The sequence below is a fragment of the Lepisosteus platostomus genome, chromosome 4 (genome assembly GCF_059453375.1).
Source record: "Lepisosteus platostomus isolate fLepPlt1 chromosome 4, fLepPlt1.hap1, whole genome shotgun sequence".
Lineage (NCBI taxonomy): Eukaryota > Metazoa > Chordata > Actinopteri > Semionotiformes > Lepisosteidae > Lepisosteus > Lepisosteus platostomus.
Window position 1 is genome coordinate 48752117 of NC_142614.1, and position 17973 is coordinate 48770089.

General features: G+C 36.4%; 1 protein-coding gene across 7 annotated transcripts in view; it reads right to left on the reverse strand.

Moving 5' to 3' along the window:
• Positions 1-17973, reverse strand: part of pde4d (phosphodiesterase 4D, cAMP-specific) — a 368823-nt gene that overhangs the window by 56364 nt on the left and 294486 nt on the right. For 5 of the 7 annotated variants that reach the window (XM_088629736.1, XM_088629737.1, XM_088629742.1 and 2 more), the window contains exons 2-3: positions 10612-10803; positions 6183-6245 (exon numbers count right to left, since the gene is read on the reverse strand). In XM_088629736.1, coding sequence (XP_088485862.1) covers positions 6183-6245; positions 10612-10803 — 255 coding nt within the window. The remainder of the gene's footprint in view (positions 1-6182; positions 6246-10611; positions 10804-17973) is intronic. The other 2 variants (XM_088629738.1, XM_088629739.1) reach the window with 1 other exon arrangement.

Consider the following 17973-nt stretch of genomic DNA (forward strand, 5'->3'; position numbering starts at 1 on the left):
CTCCTTGTGATCTGCTGCGTAGAGGATTTGCTGGTACAGAATGGCTGCTGTGGGAGATACACTTCAGTTATGATGAAGTAGTCCCGTCATAGTCTGACATGATTTGACATTGAGATGAAACACCCAGGCATTTTAGAAATGCATAGATGTATTCTCACTGTCATTTGAAATGGAAGAATTCATCTGAATGTTAAAGGATTAAAATATACATTAAAGTTAGAGTATATTTAGTTTTGAAATGTCTTTAACAACCATAATTTCAATTTTACTTGAGCCTAAACCCATTTTTACACAGAAAATAGTTTCTGTGATGGTGACTCTCTTCAGCCTACCCTTCAATAATGCCAGACAATCAACATTTTAAATAACCTTTCAGCGATTTTAGAAATTTCTTATTTTATTTTGGATTTACCATTGTTTCAAAAATGAGGTACAGTTCACAAAGCTAATCTTAGCTGACTACTATTTTCCCTCTGACTGGGAGATTAAAAAATGATCTGTGTTTTCTGAAAACAAAATCCAGCACATGTATGGAAAAGTAAAGTTCTGATAATCTTAATAGAGCTTTGGAAAACTATGTATGTAAAGATATACAATATAAATAATATAACTATACCGTATATAAACATAATAAAGCTATTATCCTGTTACAAAATTGCAGCTGAATTTACAATGGAGAACTAGAGCTGTAAAAGCTGTCCCATGAATATGACTTTTCAACAAACATTAAATTACGGTACCATTCAGGGTTAAGAATAAAACCCCCAAAAAGAAGAGTTTTTTTTTACTGTAACAGTAAAAACATCTGGAATGTAGGTAAGGTTGAAAAGTTGTTTCTCATGCTTGGAAAACACACAAAACACATTATATACTGCAGTAAGAGATTATTTTTGCTGTTGTTTTTTTATTTTCCATTGCTTTTGAATCGCTTTGAATCTGCGGTGACTTCCAAAGGGCTCCTGCTTTGTTGTCGCCTAGATTGGCCGCTGTTGCATTATGATTGCTGTTTTGTAACCTAATTCTCAGTACACACAGCTACTTGAAATGACCTTGGAGGCTACCAAGCCAAATTGGCCTGAAAGTTCCCTCGGCTCATTGCCTCTCTACAGAGATAACTGTCAGCCAATAAGAAGAGCCCAAAGAGAGCTCTCTGTGACTTTTTATAGTAAACTAATACTAATCACAAAGTCTGCAGCAGAGCTGTAGATTATGCCAAGTGTGGAATTCTGTGTTATACCTGTCAACATATTTAAATTCAGTCTTAAGCAGTGTCTGTGAGTGTATGGCTTAACATCTAATCAAAATTCCACGCATATTAAACCCCCCATCCAGAGATTACTTAAGTCAGTCAGCTGAGTGGTGCAGACATTACTGTAACTTTTAACAACTACAATATATTTTCCACATGAAATAGGACAGATTATTGTCACCTTCTTAGTACACATCAAAACAACACCACCACCACCACCACTAACAACAACAAGAGGGGTAGTAGTAGTAGTAGTAGTAGTAGTAGTAATAATAATAATAATAATAATAATAATAATAATAATGCGTTTTCATGCCCTGCTTGATTGTCTTTCCATTGAAAATAAATAATAAAAAACAAAGGGAACATGCAAATGTCTCTGATTTCACAGATATAAATCATGTAAGATGTCACTTGGTGTAACTTAATGTAAAAAATCATGTAACAGAACTATTAAAGTAAAGGAAAAAGTAACAGTATTTCGGGATTCATAAAATACTGTATATTTTTCACTGTTTTCTGTGGATAGAGTTACTGTAGATTAAGTAATTAAAGCTTTCAAAGTTTTCAAAGCATCTGTGCAATGTTTTAGATGTGGCAATGTATATACAGTACAGTATATGGATTCTTACAGTATAATGCTACATGTGGGTGAGAAGACAGTGCTTTATCAAGGAACTCATTACAATATTAATTGTGGTGTAAACTTTACAAGGCCAAACACCAAGTTACTTCATGCCTGTTTAGCATTAATACCATCTGAATGACGAAGCATGATTATTACTTCTTAAGCAAAAAATGACAAAGTTTCTTAAGTAACCTTGAGATAGAAAACAGGCTAGTAATAATATTCTGGAATTTGTAAAGTTTTGATATACTTTACAGTGTCGGCAGAATACTGCTTTTTGCTTGGATTGTGGCGACATGTGTTTACAACATTTTTCATGGGCTTGTGTTAAGTTTTACTCCTGTTTTTCTTCATACTGTTACATGCTGTGCACATTTACTGTACTTATTCCACATAAGATAAGAGGAGACAGAAAATGTGAGGCAAAACTGTTCATTTTTTAATTTAACGTCTAATTAGAAAGTATCAGCCAATGTAGGTAGAACATGAAGGACTTGAGTAACTGATATGGAAACAGGAATACAGGAATGAGTGTTACTCAGTGGAATAAAATAAACTATATGTACTGTATATACTGTATGTCTGTCTGTCCATATGTATCTTAAAATATGGATATTTTAATATTTACTTTGCATATACGGTATAAAGTAAGTATAGACCCTATTCTATGTAAACATACACATGCAGTACAGTACTTTATCTTAAAGCTAGGCCACTTTATACAGTATGTATTCTCTTAAAATACATAGGTCATGTAATGAACAATGCAATGATTAGTTTTTATATTTTGATTTGGAGTTTTTATAGACAATATCAAATACTTTTACAGAGAGTTATCAAATAAAGAAATTTTAAAACATATATAATACAATGTATACTATATATATATGTATGTGAGTTTATCTTAGAAAGAAATATATTGTTCAAATTTCAGATAGGCCTTTGTCACAGATCATAGGCTAAGTTACTGATTGGTTCAAAGTGAAGGGTATTATTTTAATTGAGGTTTATTTAGCCTGAAAGAAGTTTAAAATATAAATAATTAGTTCAGTTCCCAGAGTAACAAAAAAGGATACTTCATTAGGATCCTAGAATCGTTCCACATCCACTGCACATTTAAGTAGACCAAGATTCAATGGATAAAAAAAAAAACATTTTACATTACTTTAAGCTATTAAAGCATTTCCAAGTGCAAAAGGTTAGTATTAGCAGAAAGCAGTAGTAGGGGGAGTGGGTGATTTCTGGTGGTATGCAAGCTTTGAAGGACAAAATATACTTGAGCAGCTGGATCCAAGTGAAGCAACAAGCAGGCATTTCACACAGTACATGCTTGAAATTGGCTATAAGCAGCACATATGCCACATGCCTAAATGCAACATACCACTGCCACCTTTCACCGGGACAAAAAAACCTCTCTAATTCTCATTTTGTCAATATACAGTATAAAATAATTCACGCCAGCAATATAAGAATGAAATGGTAATCCATGCAAGGTTTGTGTGGGTATCTCTGATAAACAGTGTGTCATGTCTGTAAAAAAGCATGTTCTCTTCAGGAATAAGTGCTGTCTACTGACTGACTGAAAAGGAAAGTTGACAGGAGTCTGGAACTGTTAATATCACACAGCCATATCAGCAAAGCCGACAAAGGAATGCACTGTAAATAAAACATTCTAAACATAGCTACTGATATTTCAAGCCCCAGTCACAGCTGAGAGGAATACCTACCCTTTGTCATCTAGTTGAGGTGTTTACAATTATCACGACTTTTTTGAAGAGTTGTGTATATTAATCTCATCAACATCAACTTTTCATACAGGTTTTAAGATGAATAGAGTTTTTAAACAAAAGTTCAGGAGGAGGTCAAATTTTAATCTTCCACTTCCGTTCTCTTATAAAGAAATAATTTTCTTCTCATAAAACTGAAATGGAAAGAAAGCACTATTCAACATTAACAGACTATTTCTCCTCTTGATATTACTGCACTATTAAGTGATTATTCTACATAGAAATCTACTTAGAAACACTGTATCTCAGTATTTTGAGATGAATAAATCACACAGATTAATAATACGCTGATTATTATTACCATTTGATTATATTATGATAGCTACTGTATGTGTAATTTGCATAAAGTAACTTCAAACAAGGCTTTCTTTACCACTTGCTGATATAAATCTGTAAGAGTTATGGCAATCAAATTACTGTGATTTTGGAATTAAAACTTTTGTAACACTAGCAAGGTCTGTTGCAAAATGAGAACTAGCTCCAACACGCAGGCTAAAAATCACCTAATTTTATAGTACTACAGAACAATACATTAAAGAATTTGTAAAATTCTGTTTAAAACTGATGTGATTGTTTCTGTTGAGTTGTTGATTAAGCATAATGTACCGTATGTCAACTTCTGTGTTGAAGAGATACTGGGGATGTTCTATTTATTTATCTTTGCAAACCTTAATTTAGATAAACAATACTGTACCTGTTAAGTCAAATTTACAGTCCAGAATACATAAAAAATATGACTGACCCAGCCATCACAAGTTATAAAACAATCACTCAGTTGTGGGTTTTTATATGCTAAATATTTACAATATTTTCTTAAACAGTGAGTTTATAGACTGACGTGATTATTGAATCAGTTCAAGTTTTGATTTAATACAAGCAAAAGTAAAAAAAGATAGCCGTCTTCAAACCTGTTCATTTCTTAAAACAACACTAATTTGTCTCCCCAAATACAAAGGAAGCTTTGAAATATTACATTGAAATGGTTATTTGTCGGATGAACACTATAATTATAAGTGTTCTACATAGCCTAGGTTTACAAGGAATATGAAAACATAGTTCTACATCCTCCAGTGTTTATAGTCTTGTAAACTCAGACAATACAAGTGAGCAAGATCTGAAAATTTTCCGACATCAAACAGCAGTGGAAATTATTCTTATATGGCTGTTATGATTGAACTCAAGTTGAACTTTACCTGGCTTATGCGAAAAGCCGAGCAAACGCTTACATTTATTTTTATTCAAGCATCAAGCCACAATTTGCTTAGAGATTTAAATAAACTCATTTATCATGAAATGAAGACACATATTTTTTTATTTTTACATGTGGTTTGGATCAAATTTTGGTAGAGGACATGTTTTTGGCAAATATACTGTATGACCCAATTAAATTATAAGATAAAGAAAAATAAGTTTTGCATTTGGCAAGCATTGTAAATGTCACAGCTGACATTTTATTTAATACTGTACTTCTTTAGTGCATGACATTTTATTTAATACTGCTTTCGTACAGAACAATATCAGTTAGGTTATGCTGATTCAAACTTGATGACTTTAAGCTAAAGCCCTTGAATGGTAGTAAATGTTCTCTATTAATACTTGATACAATCTGATTTTTTCTTACTTTAAACTTTAAAGGCTGCAGCACTAAAGTATTGAATTTTGTGGTTTTCAGAACTTTTAAGATTTTGGCTGTTGGTTACAGACTAGCATTTTATAGCTATATAGTGTATGGCATATCACTTTTTACTGAACAAAATGTTGCTGTCTTCAAAACTTTAAAATCTGGAACTAAAGTATTTTTGTTAGCGTTGATTATTTAGAATTATGTAGGACATTATCTAGCTGTAAACAGCAATATTTTTTCACATTACACTAGGTTACGGCATATTTCATGTGCCACTTCAGATCTTGGCACTTCCTGTTTATGGGCCACAAAAAAAAAGTTTTATAGCTTCCTGTCTCCTGGGATATGTCTGACATTACCTTATATATTGAGTCAACAGAATTGGGTTTTTCAGCAAGACTACCTTGACAGACTAATGCAGGAAATTCACCCTCGCACCCCTTTTCACCAAAGAAACATGCCAAAAGTACCTCTGGCTAGCAATGTTGAGCAACTTCAGATCTGTAACAAAGTGCAGTATACTGTAGCTCTTGACTATCCGAACACTGACTACATGAATTCCTTTGACATTTGCGGTAATGTGAAAGTCAGCAGCACACTATGTATAACAGATAGCAAATGCAGATTCACCTTCTAACACAATAATCAACAAACTGGTCGGATTCAATAGATATTAACTATCGAAGAGGTTTACAAGATTAACAGACCCAACCATCAAAGTATTTGTATGTAAAGTATTGCCTTTAAGTAATCAAAAGCTTGTGAGGCTGTTAGTTACCTGTTAATATCTGGTGCAAAGCAAAGTGATGCATGACAGGCAGAACATACATTAGGGGCTGCATGAACACCTCTTCCAACAAATGGCTGTTAGTGGTTACTTGTATAATAACTTACTTTCCAGTAATAATTGGTTCTGATCTCTGAGAAACCAAAGGAGGTCTCAGTTGGTAGTTATTCCTAATAATAGGGACAGAATGATCAAAAAAGCAGCTGGGAATTCAGAGAGATGAAACAGGCAATGCACAGCACATGTTTTTAGAAAAAAAAAATGTTTGACTCATACTGCTGGGACATGGAAAAGCTTTCAAATTTTAAATGAAGATTAACATATTAAAATGACTGAAATATTATCAAGAAAATTATCCTCTGCTAATTAGAGTGCTATGATATAAGTTGGAAATTTGTCCCATCCCACCCATCACAATCACAATAAAAAATGTGGTTGTCATTTTGGGACAATAGTTCTACTTAGGAACACCCTACAGTTCGCCTACCAGCCCAGTGTTGGTGTGGAGGATGCAATCATCTACAGTACATGCTGCAAAGGGCCTACTCACACCTGGACAAGGCTGGCAACACTGAGGATTACAAGTTTGCCATATACGTATATAATGAAAGCAAAACAATGAAAAAGATAGACCACTGCAAAATGTTTAAAACTTTTGCTCAAAAATATAAATTCATATAGGAGGTCATATTAAATCTTTATTTGAAATGAGCACATTTCAACCTATCTTTCAGCTGTCTGTATTATGAGCATTTATAACACATTACTCTGTTTATGTATTGTATTTTTTAGAAAAATAAAGTATATGGATTTTGAATATTGATTGCATGTTTTTGAACCATTGTAAATAATTGATAGTTGCAGACTGTGATACACTAAAGTGATTCTGTTGCACCAGCCCTAAATCACCTCATACTGTATATGAGAATGCAAACTGGGCACAAGTAATGAGGTGATTAAACCTGTTGAATATCTAGCCTGACAAAAATGGAAAAAAAAAGAAAAACTTAGAAAGGACCCAATATGCCCCACTTATCAAATCACTTTACCTTTATGTCAATATCGTCAGCTAGACTAAACCAGCAAGTTCAGTGTTGCTAGTTGCTCAGGGTGCAACACAGCCAACATTCAAGCTACCATCCAAGTAAACTGTTTTGGGCAGGAGAGTTTAGTTACTACAGAACTCTACTTGTAGATATTTACTTGGCTGCACAGTGCTACACTGAACAGGTCTTGGGACCTCACTTGCTGTTTAAGTATGCTCATCTTCTTACGACAATATTCTATGGACAGTGCACACCCTCATGGTACTAGTGACACAGTGGTTGTCTAGTAGCAGTTATGCTGTTGTTGCTCTACCCAAAAGACTTCGTAATCTGTTTAACATTTGCTGGATGGCCAGAGCCGATATCTGTGACATCTAGGGCTAAGAGACCAGTGAATTGCCATGTGCTTGTCCAGACCTTGTCTATGAGAGGGACGCTACAGAATCCCACAAGACAGCATCTGCAACCTGGTGCAATGCACACCTCAAAGATCTATGGCTCTATTGCATTGGTTGCAACATGTTACTAGCCTGAAACATTCACAATTCACCCCATGTGGATAAACCCTGTCAATAATAAATGCTAATCTGCATTATGCATTTACCTATGTAATGTCTGTTCAACAGAAAATTGCTGCTGTATTTCTAAGTCATACTGTACGATGCTTTTGATGCTTGGTGTACAGTACATGCTGTATTGAACTCTGTTTAAAATGTTCATTTTAAAAAATTGTAATTCATGATTAATTTAGAGCTGTTCTTTGCAAACTCCAAGCAACATACGGTGTTTATATGCAAAGCTTGCAAGCCAAGATTTTTTAAGAGTGATGCATCATGTGTTATTGGCCAGATACTGTATGTTCTCTCTGCTTTGTGTGAAGACTGCTGTCGAGATACAGTAATATTATCATTTTATATGAATGCAAAATGCAGCAATTCTATACTTAATAAATTTCTCTTCAAATGAAATCGGTCTTTTGCCATGGTAAACACCAAAACCCTATATTGTATCCTGCTAGATACAGTAATACACATGAAATGGGATGTACTGTACATCACCAAGGTCTCTTTGCCAAAACCAAAGCACGGTGCATTCAGTTTCAATCTACACTGCACAGAGAGATAAATCATTAGCAGACATCATAACGACTTTCTTATTTCACTCTCTTTACCATAGATGACAATAATTCTAAACTGATGCAGAGACTCATGCAGCACTACAGATGGTTCTGTGTGCCATGAATGATACTGAATTTTGTTTTGTTCTTTTTAAAAAATCAATGTATTTAATATTATGTATTTTGTAATTTCCTTTCACGTAAATGTCTTAGTTTAAATTATATTTAAATGCCAATTAATGGAAAATATTATTTTAATATTATAATATTATATCCATTTTTTTATTCCTTTCATATCTTTTCATATATTTTTATTCCGTTCATATCTTAAGTCTCTTTGTACTGTGCAGGGCTCTATAAAATACTGTATCACACACCTTTTTCAAAAGATGCTTTTTTCTTGCTTAAAAAATCTGATGACTTTCAGATGACTTTATGATCTCATTTCTTTGAAAAATTGACATTTCACTGAATAAAAATACAGTGTGCTAAAATGACAGTGCGTAATCAATGGTTTGTTTGTGTTAATGCGTGCAGGCTCAAAAGATTTTATGTCAGTAGTAGGAACATGAAGATACTTACATAAACAGTTATGTCTGCTTTAAATATTTCCAGTTTTTAGTGTTTTGGAAATTTACTTAATTAAACAAATATTTAGTAAATTAAAGTACAGTGAATGAAAAAAAAGAGTTTGGAAAGTTTGTACAAAATAAGCTACAGTATTGTTTGGTTACTAAAGATTGTTGATTTAGGAATCTATGCATAATAATTAATCATAGTTTTGGCTCCAGTCTACATTACTGGATATCACAGAACTGTAACGAAATTTACTTTATATTATCACAGTTCATGATTTTGCTTGCCAGATCTCAGGAACCTAGATAATTTAAATGAAGAAAGGGAAACCATTACACTTTACTTAGACTGTGCCTGACTAACTAGTATCACAGCAACAACAAATAAGTGAAATACAAGTTCTTGAATTTGAAACAAAACTATTTCTAAGTCTTTCTATGTCTTGAATAGTATTGGAATACTGGTACACCCCAATGTAGTGTAAGAAAGTCTTGCTTATTATTTAATACACTCTGTTTAAAGACAACTTAATCCAGCAGCCTTTCAAGTTCAAAACCACACCTCATGAATCAGAACGGAATCCTTGAAAACAAGAAGTACAATTCTAAATTGTTTAACATTTACTGTAAACAGAGAAGTAAAGTAATAAAAACATATAATGTAATAATGCATTATAATAAAATTACATTTTTAATATTACTATTATTTGCAATGTTGTCAATTACATGTTTAATATTATATATAATTAATAATTAAAAATATATGTATACATTAAAACAACAAAGGTCTCAACCTGCAGCAATGGAGAAGCAGCTTATGATATCTTGTTTATTGTGTTCATAATTGTCTCTAAAATTGTATTATCAATGTTCATTTTTCCTCACTGTAATCAGAATTAACCATTTACGGCCTGAGCAGACACTAAGTCAAAGTTCAACACAAACATCAACACCTCCAACCTGTGAAACATATACTGTATACATACACGAAGAAAAGAAAAGGAAGTCACAAATACATCTTAGAAAATTTGAATGTAAAAATAAATAAATGGAATTTTTTAACTGAAGTTTGGGATGGATAATAACAATATCTAGCAATATAAAACGCACACAACTGTACACAATCACCATCATTTCAGAAATTAAGTATACTGTATATCAAACACAAATACTTTTCTTCGTATTTGTCTAAAGGATTCCTCCTCCACCCATCACCACCTTGTACCTAAAGTATCCATTGGCTCTCTTCTCTCTGAGTGGGGTTTGAGCCTTCTCATCCCATGGCCAAGAGGCTACCTATTAACCAAGTGGGTTAAGCCAAACCTATCTCACCAAGTATTCCAAACATTCACAAAGCATTCAATGCTTGGATGATGTTGTCCTTAGTGAAATGAAAATTATTTCTCGATTAAAGGTTGTGGTCTGGTCTGTATCTACAGTAGGCTTTAGAAGAGTAAGGCAATAAGTAAATGTAACCATTTGCAATTTCTCATACTTTCTTGTACAGTATGTCTGTGTAAAGAGGGTTCAGAGACAACAAACCATGTTTAGAGCTATTATTGTTACTTTATTATAAATGTCATTAATAGAAAATACTAGCACTGCTGTATTTTCTCTTCCATAGGAAAGACACTTTCAAATACACACAACACTGATTCTCCACACGCCATACCTAGAAAAATGCAGACATAATGTGCTTTCCTGACGTTCTTTGAACATTTACAGTAGCTGCAACACCATTCATCAGCTGCTGAGTGTGCCTGGTGTAAAAAAAAGTAGATTCCTCAATTACACTTACATGTCACTGGCAATCGAGGAGTTCCTGGACATGGATTTGGGTGAGAGGTCATAGTCACTGTCTGAGCGGTACAGGAAGGACTCCCTCCGCTGGCTGTGCACAAAGTTGGCCTGGAGGATGAGCCCTGACCCAGGGCTGGTCATTGGATCCAGGGGACTCCTTCCTGAAGATGTGCCATTATCCACATCAAAACTGTTGGAGAAGCAGAAAAAGATAGTTACCTATTGTGGTACTGTTATTATTGTTTTCTGCTGCTGTACTGTATGTATACAGGTATGTTATATAAGTTGTTTTACTTATCAGATTTAATTATATGGACAACTGAAAATGTAAAGAGTTATCAATCTTATCAAAGGATTTGGGGAATGATCTACACAACGTGGCTTTTCATGGCTGTTTCGGTTTCCAAATAAACATCAAAATTCAAAATAAAACAGAAAATGTATTTTTACTTCCTTGAACTAGCAAAATAACAAAGTAGCAAAATCATGTCACAGTGGCATTTCCGTGTGAGACATGTTTTAAAATGCTCAGAATCTTCTGTTTATAAACTATAAAATTATTTAAGCAGGGTACTATTTGAACAGGGTTCATCTACTGAATACAACTGAGTCTTCATGGGTTTTATATTTAAATTCAGGCATTCAGTATGTCAAGACAGACCATGTTTACATGTAATTTAAAATAAAAAAACAAAGCAAGATAAAATAAAAACTGAAAGACATGGCTGACATGCACACACACAAAAAATGTATTGTAAATTTTTCTTTGTTAATTCTCACTGCCAGAGAATCAAGGAATTAGCAGCATTGGGGCCTAGTTGCACAGCTCCACACCCTGCAGCAATGGTGCTTTAGAAAGAACTCTTATTTTCATGTTACGCAACTGTTCACCTTTGCAAAAGACCTGTAGGGGTCACTCTTGTCATGCATTTCTGAGCATGTTTATCGCAGTAATACAACCTCAACAGAAGTTCCTACAATAAAGTTATTTTTCAATATGACATAATCATAGCAATAATATTAGCCTTATTGTAGAAGGACTGCAGGATATGGTGTTGAAATAAGCTAATAATGGTGTTGAAATGTGAAATAAACATATTTAAACAAATATATTTGTGTGAAACCCACAGTACTTTGAAACTTAGTATTTGCAAATTATCTTTATGTTCTAAATATTTTTCCTCTCCACAATCAAAATGTTTACAATTTACAGTGCACAAAACAGTTCCAAATATAGCAAACTTTTTAGGAGAACTGGACAGCTGCCAGTAGTCTGAAGTAGCAGTATCTGTATTTTCATCAAACACCTGGATCATCCTTAACCAGACTAAAAGCTATGCAAGACCTAATAACTTACAGTATGCGCTCTAAATTCTCTCCCAACTTTTAATACAATTAAACAAGTTCATTTACAAAGCAATGTACTGTACATTTCTCAGTTTCAGACTAAGTGAGTCCAAACACACTGTATACAGTACTAAGTGGTTTTGTTATCCTGACAAAATATAAAAGCACATACATTCAAATTGGAATTTTACACTTTACTGAGTGTAGTTCTGTCATCAGCAATTACGTTGCTGCTTACTGTCATGTCGAGGCTTAAGTGAGTAATGAAAGGATTAAGCCAAATAACGAACAGACGACGCACTATTTCACCCTGAACTGCATGTGTCTGTTTTTTATTAACCCACTAAGCCTTCTGTCAAAAAGAGATGCGATAATGCCAATGGAAATTTAAGGCTCTGTGGAGTAAAACACGTCAAAATGCCTGTTATTAGTCTAGACTTATTCAGCCAACACGCAGGTTAAAGAAAAGCAGCAGCACTGACCCACTGAATATCAAAACTACTTTGGGAGGTTAAGAAATATTTGGTGAAGTAAGTTTTTTATTTATGTGTTGGATGACAGGAAAATAAAATGTAAACTAAATTCCTCTGATTATTTAGCGTCATACAAGGATGCAGAGCTATAAACAAGGATAGTGGAATAAAAGTGGAATTTCTGGGTTACTAAGGTCAGAAACTTTTTTGTAGATTATCTCCTTAAATTAAGTAATGTCTCCTAATTGAAAATCTAGGCAGACAGGTAAGGGCATAAGTATTCTATAATTGTGTCTAGAGAATTTTGAAAAGAGAGTTAAGTCTTTGAACAAATAAGGAAGTCTGCTGGACTGAAATACAACTTTTTTATTTTTATTTTTATTTTTATTTTAGATTTTTGTTAACATACATATTATACAGCATATTGCACAGATATTATATAATTTCTGAATATTTCTCATAGTTTATATATAATAAAATATTCTAATCGTAATTTAATTCACATACCTGTAGCTTTTCACAGTACAGGAGGAGTGATCACTAATAACTCCCGTTCATGTTTGTATCTCTCTGTATAATCATTGGTGATGATTAATAAGAATAGGCTGATAAAGGCTTAAAAACTTGGCTAGCCCAACTCTGTAAAGGTAAACCCCAGCTTTACTTCAGTGTGTTGTGAAACACCAGAGAATCCCTTGGGATTGTCTCGTACCTATTTTGAAATGTAATCCCAGGACAATCAAATATAGATTCTTGACGCAATATCTAGGGATTCCCCAGTGACGTAAACCATTCTAATAAAATGAACTGCAAGTTAATCCTCGGCAAATCCTTTGTCTGATACTGATAGCCTGGTGGGTTATGACGAGCTAATAAAATCCATTTCTCTGTCCCCAAAATGAAACAAGTAGATCTGTGTGGCATTGCTTCCATTTTCAAATACAGTACTGTACAGTATGTATGTATAATATGGATCAACAACATGTAGAAAGATTAAAATAAATAAAGTATACTCTTATTATTGCGAGAAAAGACCAAATGCATTAACTTATGATGATTTGTAAAGATCTGTCAAATGAATAATTCCATAATGTGAATTAAACTTCATTTTCTAGATTTATTCAGCTGCAAACATCCTTGGTAATATTTGTAAGTTTTCAGATGCCTTGCATGTTCTATTAACGGAACCTCCATTCATCTTGCAAGTGGCTTTAGTTAATAAAATTCTGTCTTTAACCTGTGAGTGACATTGGCAGATAATAGGATAGAGATGCTAATACGAGCCACCTATTTGAAAGATAATGGTAATTACAAACAAACCATATCTGACCTCATCTCTGAGACTACAGCACAACCGGACAGTGTGAAATACCATTTCTGAAAAAGCACCCCTTTCATCACTATATACTTTTAGGAAGATCTGCACAGACCTTGTGTAAAATCTATAAAAAGCATATAATACTTTATAGCATGTGTTAAGTAGAGAAAGAACTAAATTTTGCGGAATATTTCACTTCTGCCCTATACTGTACATACAGTATGCCTGTATCCACTGAAAAGCAATTAACCTACTGTACTCCAGCGATCCTCCCCCCAGTTTTTACTTTTATAATTGCATCATTTTATTAGCTTATCTGAGAGAACATCTTGTCCAAAGGTATCCAGGCATGCTTCTTTTACTCAGTGATGCCTTGATATCGTAATCCTAACAAATGGAATGAATATAACTGATTGAACTTCAAATTAGGTTATGTTCCCAAATCTATTAAGTATACATATTAAAATCGGATTTATTCATGCATATTCAGTCACTTAAATGCAATGTGTGCACAGCGGTTTTTGTTGTTTCTTATGGTTACTCTGGGAGGCATAATGTACATCTCAATTCTTTTTGACTGTTTTGTTACAAACATTTAATTATCTGTTAATGGTTTATTGTAAAAATGGATCTGCTGGACATTATGAAAAAGTGTCAGGCTTTTAAAATAAAACAAAAAAAACGTATTCTGTATATGCTGTACAGTATATACTTTGTAGCGGTGAGGCTTATTAATAAGGCAGAATTAAGTGTTTCTGAGCTTTCCCAAATTAGGCCTCATTTCTCTGTTCATCTCTGTGGTGCAGCCAAAGAGAAACCATTCATGCAAGGTGATTTAAGGTCCAAGGACAGCTCCCAAAGGGGGATGCACTTAGCTAAGCCTGGCTATCATGATCAATGGTCACCCATTGGCGCCTATCTGTCTAGGGAGTGCCAGTTGGACATCTGGACTGCATTACTAAGTGTCAGGACTAAGTGACTCATATCTCACCTTGATCAACCAATCAGGGACCGGTAGGGCCGAGTAACCCACGTGGGACTCTGATGCCCATGGAACTTTCAGCCAATCAATGAGCTGAAGTTCCTCCAGGTAAAAACAGGCAACACAGAGAGCCTGAGAGATTCAACAAGATTCAGACAAGATTCAGAAGGAATTCAAAGGAGAATCCCAAGGGCAGGACATTCTCGCAGCGCGCCTCCTGACCATCCTGAGACTCAGCCCGGACAACCACGGAACGGCCAGTGTGTCCGAGTGCCAGAACTTTCCTTTGTTCTAAGAGTCTAGAGTGGAGGTTGCCAGAGAGTAACCAGCAGCAGGCCTCGTGAACAGGTCGGATCTGTGGACAGCTGAATCACTATTCAGAACTAGCTCTTCATCATAACGAACTGGTCCTCTTCCTGACTTGCTGGGACCCACAGTCATCTTTTCTCCTGTGCACAAACTTTGCTAGTTAAAGCCAACAGTGAGCATCAGCAGCGCACCGTCGCAAGCCGCACAGCACAGCCTGGCACCAAGCCAGAGAGCGCGGATTGGACAGCAACAGCCTGCAACTGTTTCTTTGTGCCCGCAGGAGATCTGAATCCCCAAAGATTGGATGAGTATTCAACTTCAATGCATTACAGCTCGAGAATTCAATTGTTATCCCAACCAGTTGATATCAATTTAATTCCTAAGAGTTATGTACTTGTTTGAGTATCTAATGTAGAAGTTGTAACCAAGTTCACTTTACGAAACGGTCTTAATGAATGATATACTGAACGTATGTCCTCTTGATGTGTAACACTTTGTAACTGATTGAATATATATCTTTTGTATTCTGATAACCCTCTCGATAAGATCTGTTAGGTTTATATGCATATTCTATGTATTAATAAATGTATCCTCGTGTATTAGTACCTGTGTGTGCGCGTTGTTTGAGTTATGTCGCATGGTTGGATTCTAAAGCCATCAAAAGAATCAACTTTGTGATTTACTGCTACAATTAATAATTGTCTCAGTAAATGCCCAAACCCTACAGAACTGGTGCCTTCAGAGAGCCACTATGATTACATATTTGGCGTCCCTGAACCGGCTATGAATCACTACATTTATTTGGCGTCCCTGGGTGGGCGTGGCAAGACTGAAATGAGTCAACCAAGCGGAATAATTCAATATAAAACGCCGCGGGTTTCATACACGACAATACAGTGTGCTGAAAGCCGAAAGGAAAAAAAAGTTCCCCTTGCTCTTTAAGCAGTGCTTGATTGTTTTGTGATCTTTTGCAATCTACCGGGTTGATTGCATACTTGATCTTGTGGTTTTCTGTGGTAAAACTGTGATTTCGTACTTAAAAGTAATACTCTTTAAGTTTAACGATGGTTGCTAAAAGGTCTGAATTCGAGTCGCTATTAAGCACTCTCTCTAGCAGCGACAAGTCTGACCACGATCTCTTCCATATCTCCGTCAGCGGAGAAGCTAGTAGAATAAATCTCCATTCTCTGAGAGAGCTAGCGAAGGACATAGAGAGATTTGACCCCGCAGTGTCAGAGAATAATATCGAGAGTTATATTCAGGACCTCAGGTATAACCTGCAGTACCTGCCAAACGCCACAGAACAGGAGAAAGTGTTTCTGGTTAGAAAAACTACCAGCAGAGCTGTACATGAGTGGATGGCTAGGCAGATGAAAGAAGTCTGTAATGATTTTGAGCAGCTGTGTCAAGCACTTATCGAAGAATACAGTGCGTTTACTGACCCGACTGCTGCGATAGCCGCCGCTCTTAACATTAAGCACGAGAGAGCAGAGTCCCCTCGCGAATATTACGAGAGACTTAGACGAACTTATTTTGCAGGGCGAAATGATGAGGGTTGCGAAGAGAACACACATTTCAAGGGTTTATTCATTGCGAATCTCCACCCGTCAGTCAGAAAGATGATCTTAATGCATACAGATGCACAGACCATGAAAATGACTGATATTAAGAGATTCGTGCAGAAAGCCTGGGAGTATGATGTCCAAAGTCGCTCTGAGCAAAAAGCTGTTAAAGCGACTGTGTTCGCCGTCAGAGCCAGCAGGGTTAACTCCCTCCTGCTCGAAGGAGCACAGGCTCCTGAGCTGGCTAAGCCCCGTTCCAAAGCAGGCACACAGGACCGCACCCAGCGTCCTAAGTGCCATGAGAACACCGGGGCAGGGAAAGGGCTAGAAAAGGCTGAACAAAAGAATTCAGTAGCCGCCCGCCTGGCCAGGCTTGAACAAGCTTTATTAGGACAGGGACAACCGCTCCCCAAGGCTGCCGGAAGCGTGAATGAGCTGATACTCTCCACTGGAGGAGGCGGAGACCCGCCCCCTCTCCCTCCCTCAGTCTATCTGATTGAGCGGAAGAGTTCCTGCCTGGATGAGGTCAGTCACTCCCAAGCTAGTGCTGACTCCACCCCTGAAGTCACAGAGCAGGCAGTAAAACGCAGAGGAAAAGCAAGAAGCTTTTACTTCAAGGCTGCCATGGGAAATGTCTTACCCAGTGAGACACTGATTGACACTGAGGTTGAAAGGTGTTTGAAGTCACACGGCAAGCTCAAACGGGTAGAAAAAGAAAAGGGCATGCGACTCAGAGAGGAACCTTTGGTGAATCACCAGAAAGGCAAGGTGTGGAAACAGGTCAAGGCTCCTAAGTCTTCTGTACAGAAGGAAAGGGGGGCCAAGAGGCAGACTGTGCTCACACAATGCCCACCGAACACAGAAGCCCATGCGGAGATTCCTTCTGTTCCCTCTGGACAAGAAATAAAAATATTTTCTTGTTCCCCGAATATACAGGGAAGTCGTGTCCCGGCCGAGGTCTCAACAGCCTCCCTGCCACAGGAGCGGTGCTCCAAGCAGCCGCCTGATCCACCAGGTAAAGCACACACCTTTTACATCCCTAAAGAGGAGCAGATCTCCCCACCTGGCGATGAAAAGGAGCTTTCCCTGTGCACCCTGGCACCCAAGAGGGGTCAGGACCACCACCCCGCAGTGGTGGAAAGGATCCAGATGGCAGGAGAGCAGGTTGGTGATGTAGCCCCCACCCTTAGCCCTGAGAGGTCCTCTATTAGTGAGGATCTGCTTGAGCAGCTGTCACAGGGCCACCGCCAGGTGCCCCTGGTGCACCATTCACAGGTTAGACAGGAGGTCCAGCTGGACGCTGAGACTACTGCGCTGTGGACACACCTGATCCCAGATGCTGATTCCCTCTGCTTTGACCCAGGGAACC